Source organism: Artemia franciscana, chromosome 21, assembly GCF_032884065.1.
Source record: "Artemia franciscana chromosome 21, ASM3288406v1, whole genome shotgun sequence".
Lineage (NCBI taxonomy): Eukaryota > Metazoa > Arthropoda > Branchiopoda > Anostraca > Artemiidae > Artemia > Artemia franciscana.
In genome coordinates, this window is record NC_088883.1 from 25,801,625 (window position 1) to 25,822,145 (window position 20,521).

The window sequence follows — 20,521 nt, forward strand, 5'->3', positions numbered from 1 at the left end:
AATTCATCATTCCTTCGCAGGCTCTTTATCATCAAGTTAGGCTCCACTCCTATGTATAGCTGGGAGCAGTCCAGGCTATAAATTTTCTCTAAATATCCTACAATGCCAAAAAATACCCTGAATTTACATAAGGAAGCATCTTACATATCATCTGCTATCTTATCCACAACCATCATTTCATATCTCCCTAATTTATAGTTTAATAACATCCTTAGTTTCGCTTCTTTTCTCTTACTCTTGCAAGAGAAATTAAACAAATACCATTCTTCCTTCTTCTAAGCTTGCTAATGTTCCTGGCTTATTTTTCAATTTTCCTCCAGATTCCTACATTACAAAATATTTTCCTATAATTTTTATCCATCTTCTACCTTATAAAATTTAAAATTTAAAATTTCACTTCTGTAATATTATGCATGTTAAATAATGATATGCCTGCTTGCTTTGCTTTGCTTACTTGATATTAATTGCTTGCTGTTGCTATATAATGACTTTTGTTCTAGATGCCTGGGTTTAAATAAATCATATAATTGGTAAAACGCTACATGGTGTCAGAAGATGGAAGCAAAGCCACCAAGTATTGATTGGGATTCAGCTTCCCTCGGCGATGAATGGAAACGCTTTGAAGAGCATGCCAAACTGATGTTTCTGGGACCCCTGTCTGGAAAGACGGCAGAAAGCAAATGTGCTTACCTTCTCATCTGGGCAGGAGAAAAAGGGCGCCAGATATTCAACACCTTCCCACTCACTGCTGCAGAAACAAACAATGTAGAAACTTACCTGCAGAAATTCCGCGAATATGCTGCACCAGTCACCAACAGTGTATTTGCTCGATATATATTCCAGAAACGTGACCAGTGTGAAGGAGAAAGTGTAGAGAAATACATCACAGAACTGAAAATCCTGGTGAAGGCTTGCAACTATGATAGCGCTGATGAAATGGTTCGGCACAAAATAGTTAGTGGCATCAGAGACCCTAAAATTAGAGAAAGACTTCTTCTGGAAGGTGATACCCTAACTTTGGCACTAGCTGTTGACAAATGCCGGTCTTACCAAACAACCCAGGCACAGCTAAGAACATTTGAAGTACAAGAACCACAACAAATCAAGAAAGAAATTGATGCTGTCCAGAAGTACAAATATCCAGTCAGAAAATACGAAGATGCATCTGTGTCATCTAGAAAAACAAAGGAATGCTATTTCTGTGGAGGAGTATACTCACCTAGCCACACTTGTCCTGCAAAGGGAAAAATCTGTGCAAAGTGCAAAAAGCCAAATCATTTTGCACGTGTGTGCAAAAGCAACAAATCAGTGAATGCAGTGATTGAATACAAGGAGAGCCCAGCCAACAATAGTGACGAAGATGAGGATGTCTTCTTATATGCCATAGAGAACAACACCAATAAGAGCAGAGATGAAGCCCTTATTACACTGGAGGTGAACCACTCCTTACCTGTCAAATTCAAGGTCGATACAGGGGCACAAGCTAACATTCTACCTGCCAAGTATTTTGACGCCTTACCACATCCGCCATCACTGGAAAAAAGTTCTCAGAAACTCACAAGCTACTGTGGATCCAAAATTCCTGTGAGAGGTGTATGCAAGCTGAGCTGCAAGCACAAATCAAGCAAGGCTGAAACCCTACCATTCTTTATTGTTGAAACGGATTCAGTGCCAATTCTCGGATTCCGGTCAAGCATTGACCTGAATATTGTCAAACTTGTACTGAATGTCAGTAAAGTTGAGAAAAGCACACGCAAGGACATGCATGCAATCGACAAGACAAAAACGGATGACATAATCAGTAGCTACAATGATGTCTTCCAAGGAATAGGAAAATTGGATGGAGGGTGCCATCTGTATCTGAAGGACGATGCAGTCCCTACAGCATACCCAGCAAGAAGAATTCCCTCATCACTTCGAGGAAAGTTAGAAGCAGAACTTAAACGGATGGAAGAACAAGGAATAATTGAAAAAGTCTCTAAACCAACTGACTGGGTGAATTCGATGGTCGCCGTAGAAAAAAAGGATGGCAGTTTAAGAATTTGCATTGACCCTGTAGATTTGAACAAGTCAATCAGAAGACCATTCTACCCTATTCCCTCCCTGGAAGACGTAACATCCAGACTCCATGGGGTAAAATACTTGAGCAAACTGGATGCAAGGTCGGGGTATTGGTCGCTAGTCTTGGATGATGAATCTGCAGACTTAACAACATTCAATACCATCTTTGGCAGATACCGTTTTAAACGGATGCCGTTTGGCATCATCTCTGCCCAGGATGAATTCCAAAGAAGAATAGAAGAGGCTCTCGAGGGATTAGACGGGTTTGCTGTCATCATTGATGATCTTCTGGTTTTTGGTTCAACCCTTGAGGAACACAATAAGCGATTAGTAGCTGTACTTGAGAGAGCCAGAGCAAAAGGCATCAAGTTCAACAAAGCGAAATGCAGCTTTTGTGTGACAAGTGTGACATATTTCGGACATGTGATTAGTGAACAAGGAATGCAGCCAGATCCTGACAAACTCGAAGCTATTAACAACATGCCTACACCATCAAACTCAGAAGAACTTGCAACTCTGTTGGGTATGTTAAACTATCTTGCAAAATACATCCCAAACTTATCAACACAGAATAAAACCCTGCGTGACCTCAGTAAAGCCACCGAGTTCAAGTGGGCCAAAGAGCATGACGAAGCCCTCCAAAACATCAAACACTCAACAGTCTCAAACTTAGCATACTTTGACCATTCATGCAAGTCCATCGACCTTACTGTGGACGCATCGTCACACGGTCTAGGAGCATACATCTCGTCAAACGGCAACGTTGTCGCATATGCATCACGCTCCCTTAGCAAAGCTGAACAGAAATACTCACAGCTTGAAAAGGAATTATACGCAATAGTCTTCGGTTGCAAGTACTTCCATCATTTCATATATGGCAGGCATGTAAAAGTAACCACAGACCACCGCCCACTTGAAACCATCCTACGAAATCCACTTCAAAAAGCACCTGCCAGAGCTCAACGAATGATGCTTCAGATTCAACCCTATGACCTAGAGTTCAGTTACAGATCAGGGACAGAAATCGCAGTCGCAGACACTTTATCAAGGCTGCACCTACCTGACATTGACGAGAAGCTCCATAGAGAAATCGAGGTGTATGTCCACCAGATTGCACGCGTACTTCCTGTTAGCGATGCAAGGCTTGAGGAAATATGACTTCATACCAAGGAAGATGAGCACCTGATTCATCTCAGAGAAGCCATACAAGGTGGTTGGCCCAACACCAGAAAGCAATGTGCCACGGATCTCCTTGCATACTGGAACCTTCAACACGAGCTGTCATACATGAATGGCATCATATTTAAAGGCGAAAGGATCGTTATCCCAAGGAAGATGCGACCCCAAATCCTCAAGCAACTTCACGTCTCCCACCTTGGTATGGAAAAGACAAAGCAACGCGCCAGGATGCTCGTCTACTGGCCAAAGATGAATGGTGATATCGAAACGCTAATCATAAACTGTCCCACTTGCCAGAAACATAGCCGTAACAACCAGAAAGAGCCTCTCATGAACTCCCAGATCCCATTAGTACCATGGCAGCAGGTAGCCTCAGACATATTTGATTGGAATGAAGCAAAATATCTTATAACAGTCGATTACCACAGCCGCTTCTTTGAAGTCGACCTGTTGAAAAACGTGACATCCAAAGAAGTCATTAGTAAACTAAAAGCACATTTTGCTCGACATGGGATCCCCCACACCATCATCTCAGACAATGGAACACAATACTCATCTGCAGAGTTTGAACAGTTCATCAAAGAATGGGGCATAAGGCACAAGACCTCCAGCCCTATCTACCCGCAGTCCAATGGACTGGTAGAAAAGGCTGTCCACACTTGCAAGGACATCTTCACCAAGGCAAGTGAAGGCGGAGATGACCCGTATCTTGGTCTACTGGAATACAGAAATACACCCGTAGACAACTACGCCGCCCCTGCACAACTGCTAATGAGCCGCCAATTACGCTCCACCTTACCTTGCACAGAAAAGCACCTGCGGAAGCAGGTGGTTCCAACTAAAAAGTACCTGCTGAAGCGGGAAGAGGCCCAGTCAAGACAGAAACGATACTTCGACAAACAAGCCAAGTCTAGGCCTACCCTCCACTCGGGGGACACAGTGACCTTCCAGAAACAAACTGATGGCCAGTGGAGCACCGCCAGCATCATAGCACCAGCAGCACGCCCTAGATCGTACCATATCGAAACTGAAGCTGGAACAATTCTACAGAGGAATCGGAAACACATATCAAATGCACAGCCATCAACACCAGTACAGAACAGACGTAGTCCAGTAGAATGCACTGGAAGCGATGCAGTTACTCCTACTGCGATCCCCCCAGCGTCGAACCTAACTCGTGCAGACGAAACACCGTTTACCGCATCATCAGACATTCCCTCACTTGACAGAACAGCCCTGCTCCGTACTTCCAGTAGCCCAAGCCCACCCAAGGAGGGAGTACCAGTGGTTATACCAGTAACTAAATCAAGGTACGGGAGGCAGAGTAAGCCACCAATCAAACTGAACTTGTGAACTTACCAACAAAAATCTCAAAAGAAGAGAAGTTGAAGCTAAGAATAACTTTCATGTTTAGTGTAACTAAGTCAGTGTTTTTAAAAATTATAGCAGTGTATTAACATTTCTCTTTTCCTTTACTGTAAAGCTGCTTAAGATTAGCAGCAAAATGTTTCTAATTGTCCTAACAAGGGCATTTGCTTCTCCTGATAGAAAAAATCTATATCTATGTTAGATCTTGTCTATTTGCTTCTACAACTGAATGTAAAAATGAATTTGAGTCAATATTCTTGTTGTCATTCAATTTCACTCGTTGATTCATTTGTGAATACATTAGGACTTGGTGATTGGTACTCTGTAGTTATAATGTGCCTAACTAGAATTCAAATCTTTGGCGGGGAGAGGAATATCATCCAGAAAAGTAAAATCAACATAAAATCAAAGCAAACTAGATTCGTCATTTAAAATCTCAGTAAAATAGTATTCATCCAACGTCTTCCCGTGTTACAATTTTCCTATGGTCTAACTGATACAAATCGTCTAAGGATCTCAAGAAATTAAAGGTCCCACCAGTGCAGACCCCAGACTAAATCTCTTTTACAGTTTAGAAAAACGATTAAGCTAGCTTACAAACTGACAACACGAAGCTCCGGTGACACTAAGTTGATTGGAAGCTTTGTACAAGCCAGGTCCTACCTAACTTAGTGCCAGGTTTTCAGTGCACCTGGTGATGCACTACTATTAACAAGATTAAGTTCTACTAGATCTCTTACCGTCAACCCAGTCTCATGACTGCGAATGTTGTAGTACCATGCAAAGGCAATCCATGATCCAATAAGATGGAATGGAATAGACTTATGGCTGCAAATCGTACAGAAACATTATTTCTCTGGGGAGTTGATTTACTGGAATTATTTTAAAAACGATCAGATATCATTTTTTTTTTAAACAAGATTTTTCTACTGAAAGTAATACAAGAATTATTCTGCCCTCTTTTCAATACTCCGCTTTTTATGATAAAGTTCAACCTTATGTCCAAATTCTTCAAGAACGGCTCCTGGAGCGCAAGGGCCGTTTAATAGGGGTCAGAAGGTTTTTTAAGAGTACTAAGAAACTTTACCATGAAGAAAGGGGTTTTGAGGAAGGGGCTTCCCCCCTCAGATACGGAAAAAATTTCTATTCATTTTAACTTTCATTGTTTCTCTTTACTTTCAGTAGAAAACACTTTCGTTTTATTTAAAACTTACTTGAAATGTATTCTAATCCACTTAAGTTCGTTAGTTTCTATTTTAGCCTATACAGCTGACTTCATCCTTCCAATCTCCACCTCTCTTTTTTGTAAGGGTGATTGAATATATGAGTCAATGAATTTCTTTTTCCTGACACTCATATTTTGCTTTACTTCTTGGACAATATTTACAAAAGAAGAGCCTAGAAATGTTGATCATTGTTTAATTTTTGAACGTTAATGACAAATTTAATAACCTTCTCTGAATAGTTCTTAACTCCAACGATTGTAAATTTATAAAAAAAAGGTTTTGGATTGTTTTGTTAGGGTCTCACTCCCATTTGTAAGTGCTTTTTTCATGGTTTTTATTTCGTGTTTTATCAACGAAATTCGTTCAAAATATACTGCGCTCGTGCATTCCTGACTCTCCAAAAGTTTTTTAATTCGGAAAGTTTATATTTTTAACATGTATCATCTGAAATTAAAATAGTTTTAATCAGCATTAAACGCAAATCAAATCAGTTTTTAATTAAAAGAAATAGCTCTTTTCCAACTTCGTTCTGTGCTCTATTTATTCTCTTTATCAGTTTTATTTGAAGGAAAAAGACTTGATTTAATAAGAAAAGAAGGCTTAATCAAAACTCTTATTCTAAGGGATCTAACGAATCTAAAACCATTTCTCTAATCTTTAAATTTTATCATTTATTACCACCAGAAAAAAACTAATTGGAAATACTTCTTCTAAACTTACTTGTCGTAGTAGTTGTTGCCAATGTTGTCGTAGTCAGCGTTGGTGTCGTGGTTAGTGTTGTTGTCGTGGTTGGTTTTGTAATTGGTGTTGTTGTCGTGGTTGGTGTTTTAGTCGGTGTTGTTGTCGTGGTTGGAGTTGTAGTCGGTGTTGTTGTCGTGATTGGTGTTGTAGTCGGTGTTGTTGTCGTGGTTAGTGTTGTAGTCGGTGTTGTTGTCGTGGTCAGTGTTGTAGTCGGTGTTGTTGTCGTGGTTGGTGTTGTTGTAGTTCCAGGTGTGGTGGTTGCTGGTGTAGTTGTCGTTGGAGTTGTTGTTGTTATAGCAGGAGCTAGCAGAAGAAGAAAGTTTTTTAAGTTAGTGAAGGATATGAAAAGTATCCTTAAATACAACACAACGAGACTAGCAATTTTTACATGGAGCATATGAATTTTTTTAGTAAATTTGGAACTTGCTAGCAAAGCATGCTTTTTCTGTCAAAAAATTTCTTTTTGATTAAATATGCCTTCTTCTAAAAGCCGTTTATTCAATTCTGTCTTTGTGTAGGCTAATTTGCGCCGATGAGAGCCCAACTGAGACCAATCCAGATACACAAAAAGCCCCGACACTTTCTACACATATGCTTGAATTTAGTATGCTCCTCGTTCCATAATAAATACCATCTTATGCAACGAATGAAGATTTAAATATCGTTGCAAACCAAAAACTAAACTAGAAACTAGAAAGTCTTGGACTAGAGCTCCAGTCAAAAAATTAGAATTCGGTATTTTTAGCTGGCTAGATAATTACTCACCACAGGCCATCTTTTATAGTTTTGCTATTAAGATCTTTGACGATATCTCATACCTAGGCCTCCCTACCGGCATCTATATTCACCATGATTGCAGTCTTCTAAGTGCTTACACTTCTCTCCAATACCTGCCTCTTATGGTTCAATTTTTTTTTTTCGAAAAGTAGTTTTGCTACCTAATATTTTATATGTTACAGCTTTCTAGAAGATTTTTACTAAATTTATGAGCAAAATTGAGTCCACCCTCTTCTGTTTCTCCGAATATCTGCTCCAAGCAGAAATTACTGCCCCGAAATTCATGATAAGTATAAAAATATTACAAGTCAGTCATGGTGTCGAGAATTTTATTTATATTTTGTTGATTTCTTTTCCTTTTTTCTAGTATTGGGGTGTAATTTAACACAATAGTGGGTTGTTTGCTAGCATAAATGATGTTTTTTCTCGTTCTTTGACTTTTTTTTTTCCATTTAGGATCGGTCCTTCTCATATTTTCGCAGACGGATTGTCAATTAAATAAAAAAAACACACTAAAACAAACAAAACCTTCTCACCGAATATTTGCCTCTAACCTCTTTTCAGAAAAGCTATTTCAACCGTTTTACCTCACCAGTTCTTACAAGGCTATTTGCTACCTCAGAATCAGTTTATTACAGCTTTTTGGAAGTGATGAGCCAAATGAGATCAAATTTCTTCCGTTTCTTCAAATATCTGCTCCACGTATGACCATGGAAACATGTAGAAATCAATGTCTTGGAACTTAGTGTTTTGCTAGAAACAATGTCATTGATTTCATTCTCTTGTCTTTTTTTTCCATTATGCTCCGTTCTCCTCATGTTGATGTAGACGAGTTATCAATTAAAATAACAAAAAAGCACAATAAAACAAGCAAAACCGACAATGCCTATGGGTTGTTTTTAATCCTGCGAAAGGCTGTCTCATTTACTAGGCTAAAATAAACCTGAGGACAACCTCATGAAGGCTACCCAAATGGGTAGCCTCATGAAGGCTACCCAAAAATACTATTCGCCGCCACGGTTTTGGTTAGAAGAACTTGTGGAAGTTCCATAGCAAGACAGATCACAAGCAAAGAGCCAAGGTTTCACTTGTAGAAATAGGCACGGAGAAAGGAACTAATAACGGAGCAGAGACCCAAAACCATTTCACAAAAGTGGATCAGCTTCAACTTTTTATAACCAGCATGATATCGTTAGAGAATGTATAAAGTATAAAGTATAAAAGCAATTTATACTTTTACGTATAAAGTATAAAAGCAAGCAGTGATGAGAATTATAGGGGCAATATCCACCAATAGTTCTTGGATAGGTCTGTATTATCTTTTATGAGAAAGTAAGAAGTGACATAAAAGCTTAAAACAAAAAGAAATTGTTCATTATATGAGGAGGGCTGCCGCTTCCTCGTGTCCTCACTTTTTACGCTCAAGTTGTTTTTTCCCAATCTCCTAACAATAAGGGCCGTTAAAAAACGTGAAACGGAAATATATTACAGGCCGATAAAATCCGGCCAATAATGATTTATAGAAACAAGAATCTCACATTCTATAGGCTAAAGCGTCATTTGCACTTTACTGAAAACAGTTTTTATTTCAAGCAGTGTACTTTATTTGTCATAGTATGAACAACAACTTTCTTTGAAAAATAAACGAATATTAAATAAAAGATGTACAAGCAAGGAAATATCTGTTAGCTATAATATAAGGTACAGCAGAACATTCTAGCTGAAAATTGACAAAAGATAGTTCCAGGACTTCTCTCACATTTAATGAAAGCCATCTTCATTACTACTAATTTTCTGATTGTTCCTGATGACGCGCTTTCAGCACTTCAAATAAGCTGTAATTATGCAGTTATTAAGTGGCCAATAAGCCCAAAAAGAATGGCAGTTAGAACTTAAGATTAGTTTGCCAAGACTGGACATTTAGGAAAGAAGTTTATCAAAACGGCAAAAGTAACCATTCCTATTAAGCATAGTAATTAAAAAAAAAAAAAAAATCAACAACAGAATTTATTGAGTTCAATGCTGCACACTGAAAAATTGCATAATTAGACTTTGAATGTTTTCCTTTTAACTAGAGCTCAGTTTTTGATTGGCCAAAAAATATAGAGATTGACAAATTCGTTCTTGAAGTAAAAAGTTAAGCAATCTAATAGGTAGTGTCAAAATTGTACCAATAAGAAGAAAAGGTGACATGAGAACGTTGAAAACAGCAACTGAAATGAAAACCATTGCATTCTTCAATGCTTCCCATCTACTTTTGGAGCCACTTGGCTTAAGATCTGTAAAAAATGGAAGAATGTAAGGGCAATATGCAAGTGTTGTTGGAAATAACAGAAGTCAAGAGTTATGTTCCATTAAGACGGTTTTAGCGTCATACGAAATCAATGTCTTTAAAGCTAAATCTGCTAAATCTGAAAACTAAAGCCTTTTTAAAGAGTAATATTTGCTTTTTTTACAATAGGTATTTTACACTTCTATAAAAATGTCAATGGCAATAGCAAGAAAATATAATTTTAGAACAAACATGTGAAAGAGATTACTTACCATACTTCAACAGCTGAAACCTTACTATTTTTTTAGGGGAGGGGGTACCATCAAAAATCTTCTTTCAATTATATACTCCCAAAGTTTCTCATCTGAGTATTATATGACTCCCACATCTTCATCACGAGTTAATACAGTCTCAAACTAATAGTTCCTCATTCCTTCACAAGCTCTTTATCATCAAGTTAGGCTCCACTTCTGTGTATAGCGGGGAGTAGTCCTGGCTGTAAACTTTCTCTCAATATCTTAACATGCCAAAACAATATCCCAATATTACATCAGGAAGTAACTTACATATCATCTGCTATTTTATCCACAACCACCATTTCATGTCTCCATAATTTATAATTTAATAATATCCTTAGTTTCGCTTTTTTTTCTCTAACTCTTGCAAGAGAAATCGAACAAAGACCATTCTTCCTTCTTCTAAGCTTGCTAATGTTCCTGGTTCATTTTTCAACTTTGCTCCAGATACCTGATTTACAAAATGTGTTCCTAAAGTTTTTATCCATCTTCTACTTTACCAAATTTTTAATTTTAAAATTTGACTTCCAAATATTCTTGTAATGTTTCTATTACATTATCATCCTGGAGTCTATTAAATAAAAAAAACAAGTTTTTATAAATGAAAGTAAGGAGCGACATTAAAACTTAAAACGAACAGAAATTACTCCGTATATGAAAGGGTCTTTTCCTCCTCGACACCCCGCTCCTTATGCTAAAGTTTTTTATTGTTTTAAAAAGTAGAGTTGCGAGAAAGAATCAAACTTTAGCGCAAGGAGCGGGGTGTCGAGGAGGAAAAGCCCCTTTCATATACGGAGTAATTTCTGTTCGTTTTAAGTTTTAATGTCGCTCCTTACTTTCATTTAAAAAAACTTGTTTTTTTTTATTTAATTTCTGAAAGTTTTTGATTTAATGCATGTCTGATTTTGGCTCTCCGTACATAAATTACTAAAATGAAATTTGCATATTAATTCTTTTTTTGGCTAAATGGCTTTCTCTTAGTTTTGATCAGACGATTTGGAGAAATAAGGGGTGGGGAAGGAGGTCTAGTTACCCTCCAATTTTTCGGTTACTCAAAAAGGCAACTAGATCTTTTAATTTTTAACGAACGTTTTTATTAGTAAAAAAAACGTAACTTAAGAATTAACTTACGTAACAAACGTACATAACTTACGTAACTTACGTTACGTTTTATCCCAATTCTTTAAGAATGACCCCTGAATCAGAAAGGCCGTAGAATAAATAGTTGAAATTATTTAAAAAATTTTTAGCATAAAGAGCGAAGTATTTATCTCCTCCTAAATACCTCGCTCTTTATGCTAAAGTATTTTTAGAACCCTTCATATGCGTAATAATCTCTGTTCGTTTTAAGTTTTAGTGCTTCTCTTTACTTTCAATTGAAAAAACTTTTTCATGTTTATATTTTCATTGTTTTTTTTTATAGTAATGCTAGAAATTCCTGCGCCCTTTTCATTGAATTTCTCTTCCCCCATGAAATACTCCTCCAAGGAAAGATCCTCCCATATAGCCCCCTCCCCTGAACCCCACACCCAAACCAAAAAAATCCCCCTGATAACGTCGGTGCACTTCCCAGTAACCTTTACTGTATGTAAACATTGGTCAAAGTTTGTAACTTGCAGCCCCTCCCCCAGGGACTGTGGGGGGTAAGTCATCCCCAAAGACATAGTTATTATGGTTTTTGACTATGCGGAACAAAATGGCTATCTCAAAATTTTGATCCGTTGACTTTGGGAAAAAAATTAGCGTGGGAGGGGGCCTAGGTGCCCTCCAATTTTTTTGGTCACTTAAAAAGGGCACTAGAACTTTTCATTTCCGTTAGAATGAGCCCTCTTGCAACACTCTAGGACCACTTGGTCGATACGATGACCCCTGGGGAAAAAAAAAAAAAAACACGCACCCGTGATTTGTCTTCTGGCAAAAAATACGAAATTCCACATTCTTGTAGATTGGACCTTGGAATTTTGTCTATAGGGTTCTCTGATACGCTGAATGCGATGGTGTAATTTTCGTTAAGATCCTATGACTTTTAGGGGGTGTTACCCCCTATTTTCCAAAATAAGGCAAATTTTCTCAGGCTCGTAACTTTTGATGACAAAAACTAAATTTGATGAAACTTATATATTTAAAATCAGCATAAAAATCCGATTTTTTTTATATATCTTTTAGTATCGAAATTCCGTTTTTTAGAGTTTCGTTTACTATTGAGCCGGGTCGCTCCTTACTACAGTTCGTTACCACGAACTGTTTGATAAGCCCTGAACTATCTGGTAAGTAGCCAGCCTTCCTAAATACAGCTTTAAATTAACCCGGGACTCTACTACTTGATGATCTTTTAACGTGACTTTTACTTTTAACGTGAATTTCAGAACTTCTATACGCCCCAATGTCTTGTTTGGGTCAAATCAGTCTTCGATTAAGCCAATATGATCAATAAGATCCAGGCGTCTTACCATCGAACAAGTATCATTTTTATTTGCTGGCCAATCTAAGACCAAATTCCTTGTTTATAACAACTAAGTTAATGTTTAAAAAAAATATAGCAGTGTATTACCATTTCTATTATTCTTTACAATAAAGCTGTAAAGCTGCTAAAGCTTAGCAGCAGAATGTTTCTAATTGTGCTAACAATAAATTTTCCTTTACAATAAAGCTGTAAAGCTGCTTTAGCTTAACAGGAATATGTTTCTAATTGTACTAACAAGGGCATTTGATTGTACTAATGAAAACACTCCATATCTACGTTGGATCTTGTCTCTTTGCTTCTGCAACTGAATGTAAAAATTTATCTGAGCCAATACTCTTGTTGTCAGTCAATTTTGCTCGTTGATTATTCGGTGAATACACTAGGACTTGGTACCTTGTACTCTGTAGTTATAATATGTATAACTAGAATTCAAATCTTTGTCGAGGAGAGGAAAATCATCCAACAAGGTAAAATCAAGATAAGATCAACGTATAATAGAGTATAAGATCAACGTATAATAAAGCTCAAGAAAGTAAAGATCCCACCAGTGAAAACCAGGGACTAAAATCTTTTTAGAGTCTAGAAAAATGATTAAGCTAGCATACAAACTGACAACAAGAAGCTCCGGTGACACTTAGTTGAATGGCCTTTCTGAGTGCCAGGTTTTCAGCACCTGGTGATGTACTCCTATCAACAAGATTCAATTTTGCTAGATCTCTTACCTTCAACTCACTCTCATGACTGCAAATATCGTAGTACCATGCAAAGGCAATCGACGAACCAATAAGATGTAATGGAATAGACTTATGGCTGCAAATCGAACAGAAATCTTGCTTTGGGGGAGTTGATTTACTGGGATTATTTGAAATAGGATCAAATATTAATATTCTAAACAAGTTTTTTCTACTGAAAATAATAAAAGAATTATTCTACCCCCTCTTCAATACTCCACTTTTTATGTTAAAGTTCGACCTTTAGTCCAAATTCTTCAAGAACGACTCCTGGAACGCAAGGGCCGTTTAATAGGAGTCAGAGGGTTTTTTAAGAGTACTAAGAAACTTTACCGTGAAGAAAGAGGGTTTGAGAAGGGGCCCCCCCTCAGATACGGAAAAAATTCTCTTCGTTTTAATTTTTATTGTTGCTCTTTGCTTTCAGTAGAAAACACATTTGTTTTATTTAATCTACTCGAAATGTATTCTAATCTATTTAAGTTCGGTAATTGCCATTTTAGCGTATACAGCTTGGTTTATCCCTCCAATATCCACCTCTATTGTTTTGGGAGGGGGGTTGAATGTACAAGTCAATGATTTTCTTTTTTCTTACACTCATATTTCGTTTTGATTCTTGGACAATATTTACTAAAGAAGAGCCTGGAAATGTGGATCATTGTTTAATTTTAGAGCGTTAATGACAAATTTAATAATCTTACCTGCAATAATTCTTGACTCCAACGATTGTAAATTTAGAGAAAAAACAATGTTTTAGATTATTTTGTTAGGGTCTTACTCCCATTTGAAATTGTTTTTTTTTTTGTTTTTGTTTCTTGTTTTATCAATGAATTTTGTTCAAAATATACTTCATTCGTGCATCATGACTCTCCAAAAACTTTTAATTTGTACAGTTTTTGTTTTTAAACGTGAAACATCTGAAATTAAAATAGTTTTAACCAGCACTAAACGTAAATCAAATCAGTTTTAATTGGATGAAAAAGCTCTTTTCCAGCTTTGTTCTGAGCTCTATTTGTCCTCTTTATCAGTTTAATTTGAAGGAAAAAGACTTGATTTAATAAGAAAACATGACTTAATTAAAACTCTTATTCTAAGGGATCTAACGAATCTAAAACCATTTCTCTAATCTTAAAATTTTATCATTTATTGCCACTTGAAAAAAGCTGATTGGAAATACTTCTTCTAAACTTACTTGTCGTAGTAGTTGTTGTCACTGTTGTCGTAGTCGGTGTTGTTGTCGTGGTTGGTGTTGTAGTCGGTGTTGTTGTACTTGCCAGTGTGGTGGTTGTTGGTGTAGTCGTCGTTAGAGTTGATGTTGTAGTTGGTGCTGTGGTAGTAGAAGCTAGCAGAAGAAGAAAGTATTTTAAGTTAGTGAAGAATATGAAAAGTATCCTTAAATACAAAACAACGAGGATAGCAATTTTAACACGGAGCACGTGAAAATGCTTTAGTAAATTTGGCACTTGCTAGCACAGCATAACATTTCTTTTCATTAAATATTTCTTATTCTAAAAGCCATGTATTCAATTTTGTCTTTGCGTAGGTCAATTTGCGCCCATGGGAGTCCTACTGAGACCAATCCAGATACACAAAAAGCCACAACACTTTCTACACATGCGTGAATTTAGTATTTTCCCCCTTCCATAATAAATACCATCTTATGCAACGAATAAAGATTTAAATATCGTTGGAAACCGAAAAACTAAACTAGAAACTAGAAATTCTTGGACTAGAGCTCCAGTCAAAAAATTAGAACTCGGTATTTTCAGCTGGCAATATAATTACTCATCACAGGCCATCTTTTATAGTTTTGCTATTAAGATCTTTGACCGTATCTCATACCTAGGCCTCCCTACCAGAATCTATATTCACCATGCTTGCAGTCTTTTGAGTACTTACACTTCTCTCCAATATCTGCCTCTTATGGTTCAATTGTTTTTTTTTTCGAAAAGTAGTTTTGCTGCCTAATATTTCATGTGTTACAGCCTTCTGGAAGATTTTTACTAAATTTCATGAGCAAAATTGAGCCCACCATCTTCTGTTATTCTGAATATCTGCTCCACACATTCATGAAAACAAGCAGAAATTACTGTCCCTGAAATTCATGATAAGTATAAAAAAAAAATTACAAGTCAGTTATGGTATAGAGAATTTTATTTATATTTTGTTGATTACTTTTTGTTTTTTCTAGTATTGGGCTGTAATTTAACACAATTGTGGGTTATTTGCTAGCATAAATGATGTTTTTTCTCGTTCTTTATCTTTTTTTCCATTTAGGATCCGTCCTTCTCATGTTTTCGCAAACGGATTGTCAATTAAATACACAGAAAGAGCACACTAAAACAAGCAACACCTTCTCACCGAATATTTCAGACTCTAACATCTCCTCTAACATTTCCTCTAACATCTTTTCACAATATCTGTTTCAACCATTTTACCTTACTAGTCTTTAAAAGGCTATTTGCTGCCTCAGATTCGATTTATTACAGTTTTTTCGGAAGTGATGAACAAAATCAGGTCTACTTTCTTCCGTTTCTTCAAATATCTGCTCCACGTATCACCATGGGAACATGCAGAAATCACTGTCTTGGAACTTAGTGTTTTGCTAGAAATAATGTCGTTGATTTCATTCTTTTGTCTTTTTTTCCATTATGCTCCGTTCTTCTCATGCTGCTCTAGACGGGTTGTCAACTAAACAAACAAAAAAGCACACTAAAACAAGTAAAACCCACAGTGGCGAAATTTTAATCCTGCGAAATTTTTAATCCTGTGAAAGGCTGCCTCATTTACTAGGCTAAAATAAACCTGAGGACAACCGCTCATGATGGCTACCCAAAAATACTATTCGCAGCCAAGGTTTTGGTTAGAAGAGCTTGTGGAAGTTCCATCACAAGACAGATCACAAGCAAAGAGCTTGTGATCTACTAATTTTCAGTTGAGGTGTTCAAATAATGTTTAAACATCGACAATTAAGCAAAAGGATTTAAGTTTAGTTTTGACGTTGAACATTTAAATCTGCTTAAATTGCATAAGGAAATAGGAGAAGGGTGACTAGAGATTCTTAGCCAGACAGAGGATTGAAATGTGGTCTGCCTGCTCTTGGCACTCTTGTTAGGGTGGTAAGCTTAGGTGAAATTGGATAAGCAGGTTCACAAGGGCTATAACCAAGTGGCAAAGTGGGGCTCGAGTTTAAAACTTCTCCTCTTAAATGACGAAAAACGAGAAACATATGACTGCTCGAGTCTCTACTGTCAAATAGATCTGAAAGGATATTTCACATAGTTTACCCCTTGGCTTCACTTGTAGAAATAGGCACGGAAAAAGGAACTAATAACGGAGCAGAGACCCAAAACCATTTCACGAAAGTGGAACAGCTTCACCTTTTTATAACCAGCTATCGTTAACCAGCTATAATAACCAGCTATTTATAACCAGATATCGTTAGAGAATTTTGACAGGCATTTGGGAGGGGTAGAGTTTTATACATATATACTACTATCTTTTTGAGAATATTTCAATATTTCACTGCACTACAGATGGGTAGCTATTTATTTATTCCAAAATAGAGTCATACAAAATGCTTTATCAATAGTTGCTACAGAGCAGTGGTCGTAACCGTGACTATTCTTTCGTAACAAACAATTGAAATTGCAAAACAACAAATAAAACAAATTTTTGTAAAAAGTAACAGGAGGGAAAGCAGCTGGAAAGGTGTAAAAACAACATGAAAACCTGACAAAATTTACAATAATATTAACCATTATTCCAAATTTGTATTGAAAATTATATGCTAAGATCAGGTACGACTTTTTCAGTTCCTTAAAGATAAATTTACACTTTTGAGTGTTTATCTCATAAGGGAGGGGTTATTTTGATTTGATCTGACAGCTGATGCTAATTTTGTGCAGCCCAGCCACCAATATTAGTTCCCCTTCCGGAAAAATCTTTAAAGTACTATATTCCCGCAAATTTCAAAATGGACGCCAGCATTTAGACAAAACACCACATATTATAATAGCAAAGCAACCATAAAATTTATTTCGTTGTCTCCAGGATTTTACTCGATTGCCACCAGGCTTCATGAAAATATGTGTACTCTCTTGTTATGTATAGAACCCACCTGATCATTTCTACGTAAGAAAAACTTGGCCTTTGAAGACCTGGCAATATAAACTGACCATGGTGACATCTTCAGCTATGTCATCCTAAGCTTTCATCATTTTCGGGTCATGAAAATTTTTGTAACAGGATCATCTGCCTAAAGAAAAATTTGCCACAAAAGAAGAGACAACGAGGAAAATTAACTTTCAAAAACCCGCCTCAAGAGAAGCTTGTACCGTGAGATATACCCCAACAAAATACATACACCTGGAAAGACCTGAACCCAGCTAACTTCAAGTCTAAAAGATTTTGTATTTTTCAAAAACTAGAGTAATTCCTGGTGATTTTATTTTTGATTTGAGAGAACTGCAGCAAATGAATTGTTCTGAATAGATAGCAACAACTTTTTTGTCGATGAAACTCAAGAAAATCAAATTAGGTTGCTAAGTTTTCCAAACCGTCTCCGAAAAGTTACTGTAAACTATAGAATATCTAATACCTCTCTCTGGGTAACATCGTGCTTCGCCATTTTCTAAGAGTTCTTTAAAACCATCACTGCAGTCACAGTTATAGGCACCTATATTGTTTTTGCATAAAGCAGAAGCATCTCCAAGAGAAGAACACTGGGATGTTCCAAGTTTACATTCATCTACATCTAAAGTGAAAATTTACGACTTTAGTTCAAACACTTAACTAACCCTATTGCTTAATTTGATTTTAATACCACCATGAGACTGGGCACTTATATTATTTTGCATTGAAAAGCTCTCAGTTTTTTTTTCTTAAACATCTTATTTTTTAATACAACAGTAAAGAATTTAATGCTCTATGTAATTGGCAAAATTGTATTTTAAGCCTTAAGAAGTATTTTCAAATGAATAATCAGAATTCAATAAACAAAATATAGCAAGAGTTTTAAGCGAAAAACAATGTCAGAATTCGTCTTAAAGATGGCGCTAGGGCATTGCTGTAATACCACGAATACCATTTCAAAATTCTCAAGAATGCTACGGAAAAACAATAAAGCTAGACAATTGTACATTATAATTAAACGGGATTCGCGAGAAAAAAGAATATTCTAATGTATAACCTAGCATTTGAGAAGTTTTCGCTCCGAAGAAAGCGAAATAATGATTGTTTTTTTAACGGATTCCATCTATATTTAATTTTTGGCTCTACCTATATTCAGTTGCAGCTTAGTTGATTAAGTTTTGTTAAGCATTTAATTGTTTATTATCCCAGAAAGGGATAATTGGGAGCTTTCAAGCCTGTAAATAATACAAAAAAGTAAATTCGGCTTGAAAATCCTTTTGATACCTGTATTTCTTGTTTTTCACACTGACGTTTTATACATCCACAATTGAGTGTAATTCTTTAGCGCTTTAAGGCAAAAGTGATTTTTCTGCTTGTGAAACGCTGTAGAGCAAAAAAGGTTATCCTCCCTCCAAAAGACAACAAATTTTCATTAAACCCGATTTAAGTTCCTAGGCAATAGAAAGTGCTGCAGCAGCTTCTCGTCTGTTTTGCTAAAAGAAGAGTTGTGAGAGCAAAACCTAGGTATTACTGTTTTGATATTGATTAAAGGCTGGCATAGTCATAGTCAATGTCTAGAAAATTTTTAAAATGGTATATCGCAGAAACAGAGTTTCTTTAAAAAGAAGAATAACAAGATTCTTCAAACAAGTCTTGAAATAAAATAATTCTATTTAAAACTTACTTAACACTCTCTTTACCAAAAACCGATCATTGTTGCTACTTCAAAAAATTCACCACGTGTGCAAGGTAATCCCACTTTACTTTGTATCAAAACTTAAAACCTAACTGTATTTACGATTTATACAATGGCAAGCACTATTTGGTTCCGAGAACAGATTTTTCTCATATTTTCCACTCACTTGTAAATAAAATGAAAGCTAAGCAAAATTAGCGTAAACAATATTTGATCTGTAGTGTAAACAGAGTGTGCAAGTTGAACGGTGTTTAGCTTTCATCCATATGATTTTTGATTCACTAGCCCAGGATTAAAGTCAAGGCATAATTATTTGAAACTAGAAAATATGAGAGATTGAAACGGCAGTTTTTATTCCTGTAATGGGAATGTGACAAAAGACCCGAAGACGAAAAGACAAAAAATCGGTAGTTTTTATGCTTTCCACATGCATCTACTCACTTTCCCTTTTTTCATGAACGTGCTTTACGATTTTTGATTTCAAGTCACTCTCTAATATAAAAATGACAACAAACGTAATTTTTCTGAAATCGACCATTTTGATATCAAATTTCATTCTTTGTCCTTGACATCTACGAATTAAGACATAACTTCTACCATTTTCTACTCAAAACCTACTTTACTCTTAGATTTAGGACATCCAATGTAATTTGTCCTTTTTAAAAATGCATTATTCGTTTAAGCTATTACACATCACAGATTATAAACTAATAACAAAACTCATCAGAAGAAACTGTAAACATGTATTGTCAAAGATGATAGTTTAGCAGACGATTATTTAAAAAAAACTACATCCCCACTCTCACACTTAAAAACTAAAATTAAGTAGAAAGCAGTGCAATGTGACGAGTCCTGACTCAGACGACGAGACTCAGATAATGCTTAGTATTTTAAAATTATGTTAAACATTTGGTGTTGTATTCCAAATAAAACAAATTTTCAAATTGATATAGATGCTTCTCCATGCGGTACAGCCTAACTTTTGTTTCTAGAATCCATGTCTCTGTAACCTAACCTCCCATTCTAAACTAGTCAAATCAACTAGAAAATAAATGCATGTAGCATATGGAGATTTGTCTTTTCAGATCTCTATTAAAATAACTTCTTGAAGAATTCAAAAATTATTTTCAGAAGTGGGCATATTAAGAGCCTTGAAGAGGGTAGCAACTTTTCTAAATAAAGCTGAAACACCCATTCGAATATATGGCAGGGTTCATAGAATGAGAAGCTTAGCCATATATTGAAGCCGGAGGGGCAAATGGCTCATTTTGGTCCTCTACTCCTACCGACTGATAATTCTTGCAGGATTATTGTTCAAATAAGGTGTAGCATGTCTACCTTTGTGCTTACACTTTCATTGAAATAATTCAACATGCCTTCCAAATGAATAGACAAAGTAAAATATCTATACCCTTTTATAAAAAAAGCCAGCGATCAGAACAGCGAGGATAGGGCTGCTGAAGCCACCACGTATCCAAGTCCAGCCCGATAATACTTACAGAAAATGCTTGCATGATTCAATTTAAAAATAGATGCAGTGCGCCAACCATTCAGATAACAAGTTGACATGGGAACGGAG

General features: G+C 36.3%; 1 protein-coding gene across 3 annotated transcripts in view; it reads right to left on the minus strand.

Moving 5' to 3' along the window:
- Window positions 1–8,938: 8,938 nt before the first annotated feature.
- The window catches only part of LOC136040563 (protein kinase C-binding protein NELL2a-like), a 35,706-nt gene continuing 24,123 nt past the window's right edge, over window positions 8,939–20,521 (minus strand). For 2 of the 3 annotated variants that reach the window (XM_065724788.1, XM_065724786.1), the window contains 3 exons: window positions 17,713–17,868; window positions 14,305–14,454; window positions 8,939–9,631 (listed from right to left, as the gene is read on the minus strand). In XM_065724788.1, coding sequence (XP_065580860.1) covers window positions 9,420–9,631; window positions 14,305–14,454; window positions 17,713–17,868 — 518 coding nt within the window. In that variant the 3' untranslated portion in view covers window positions 8,939–9,419. The remainder of the gene's footprint in view (window positions 9,632–14,304; window positions 14,455–17,712; window positions 17,869–20,521) is intronic. The other variant, XM_065724787.1, reaches the window with a different exon arrangement.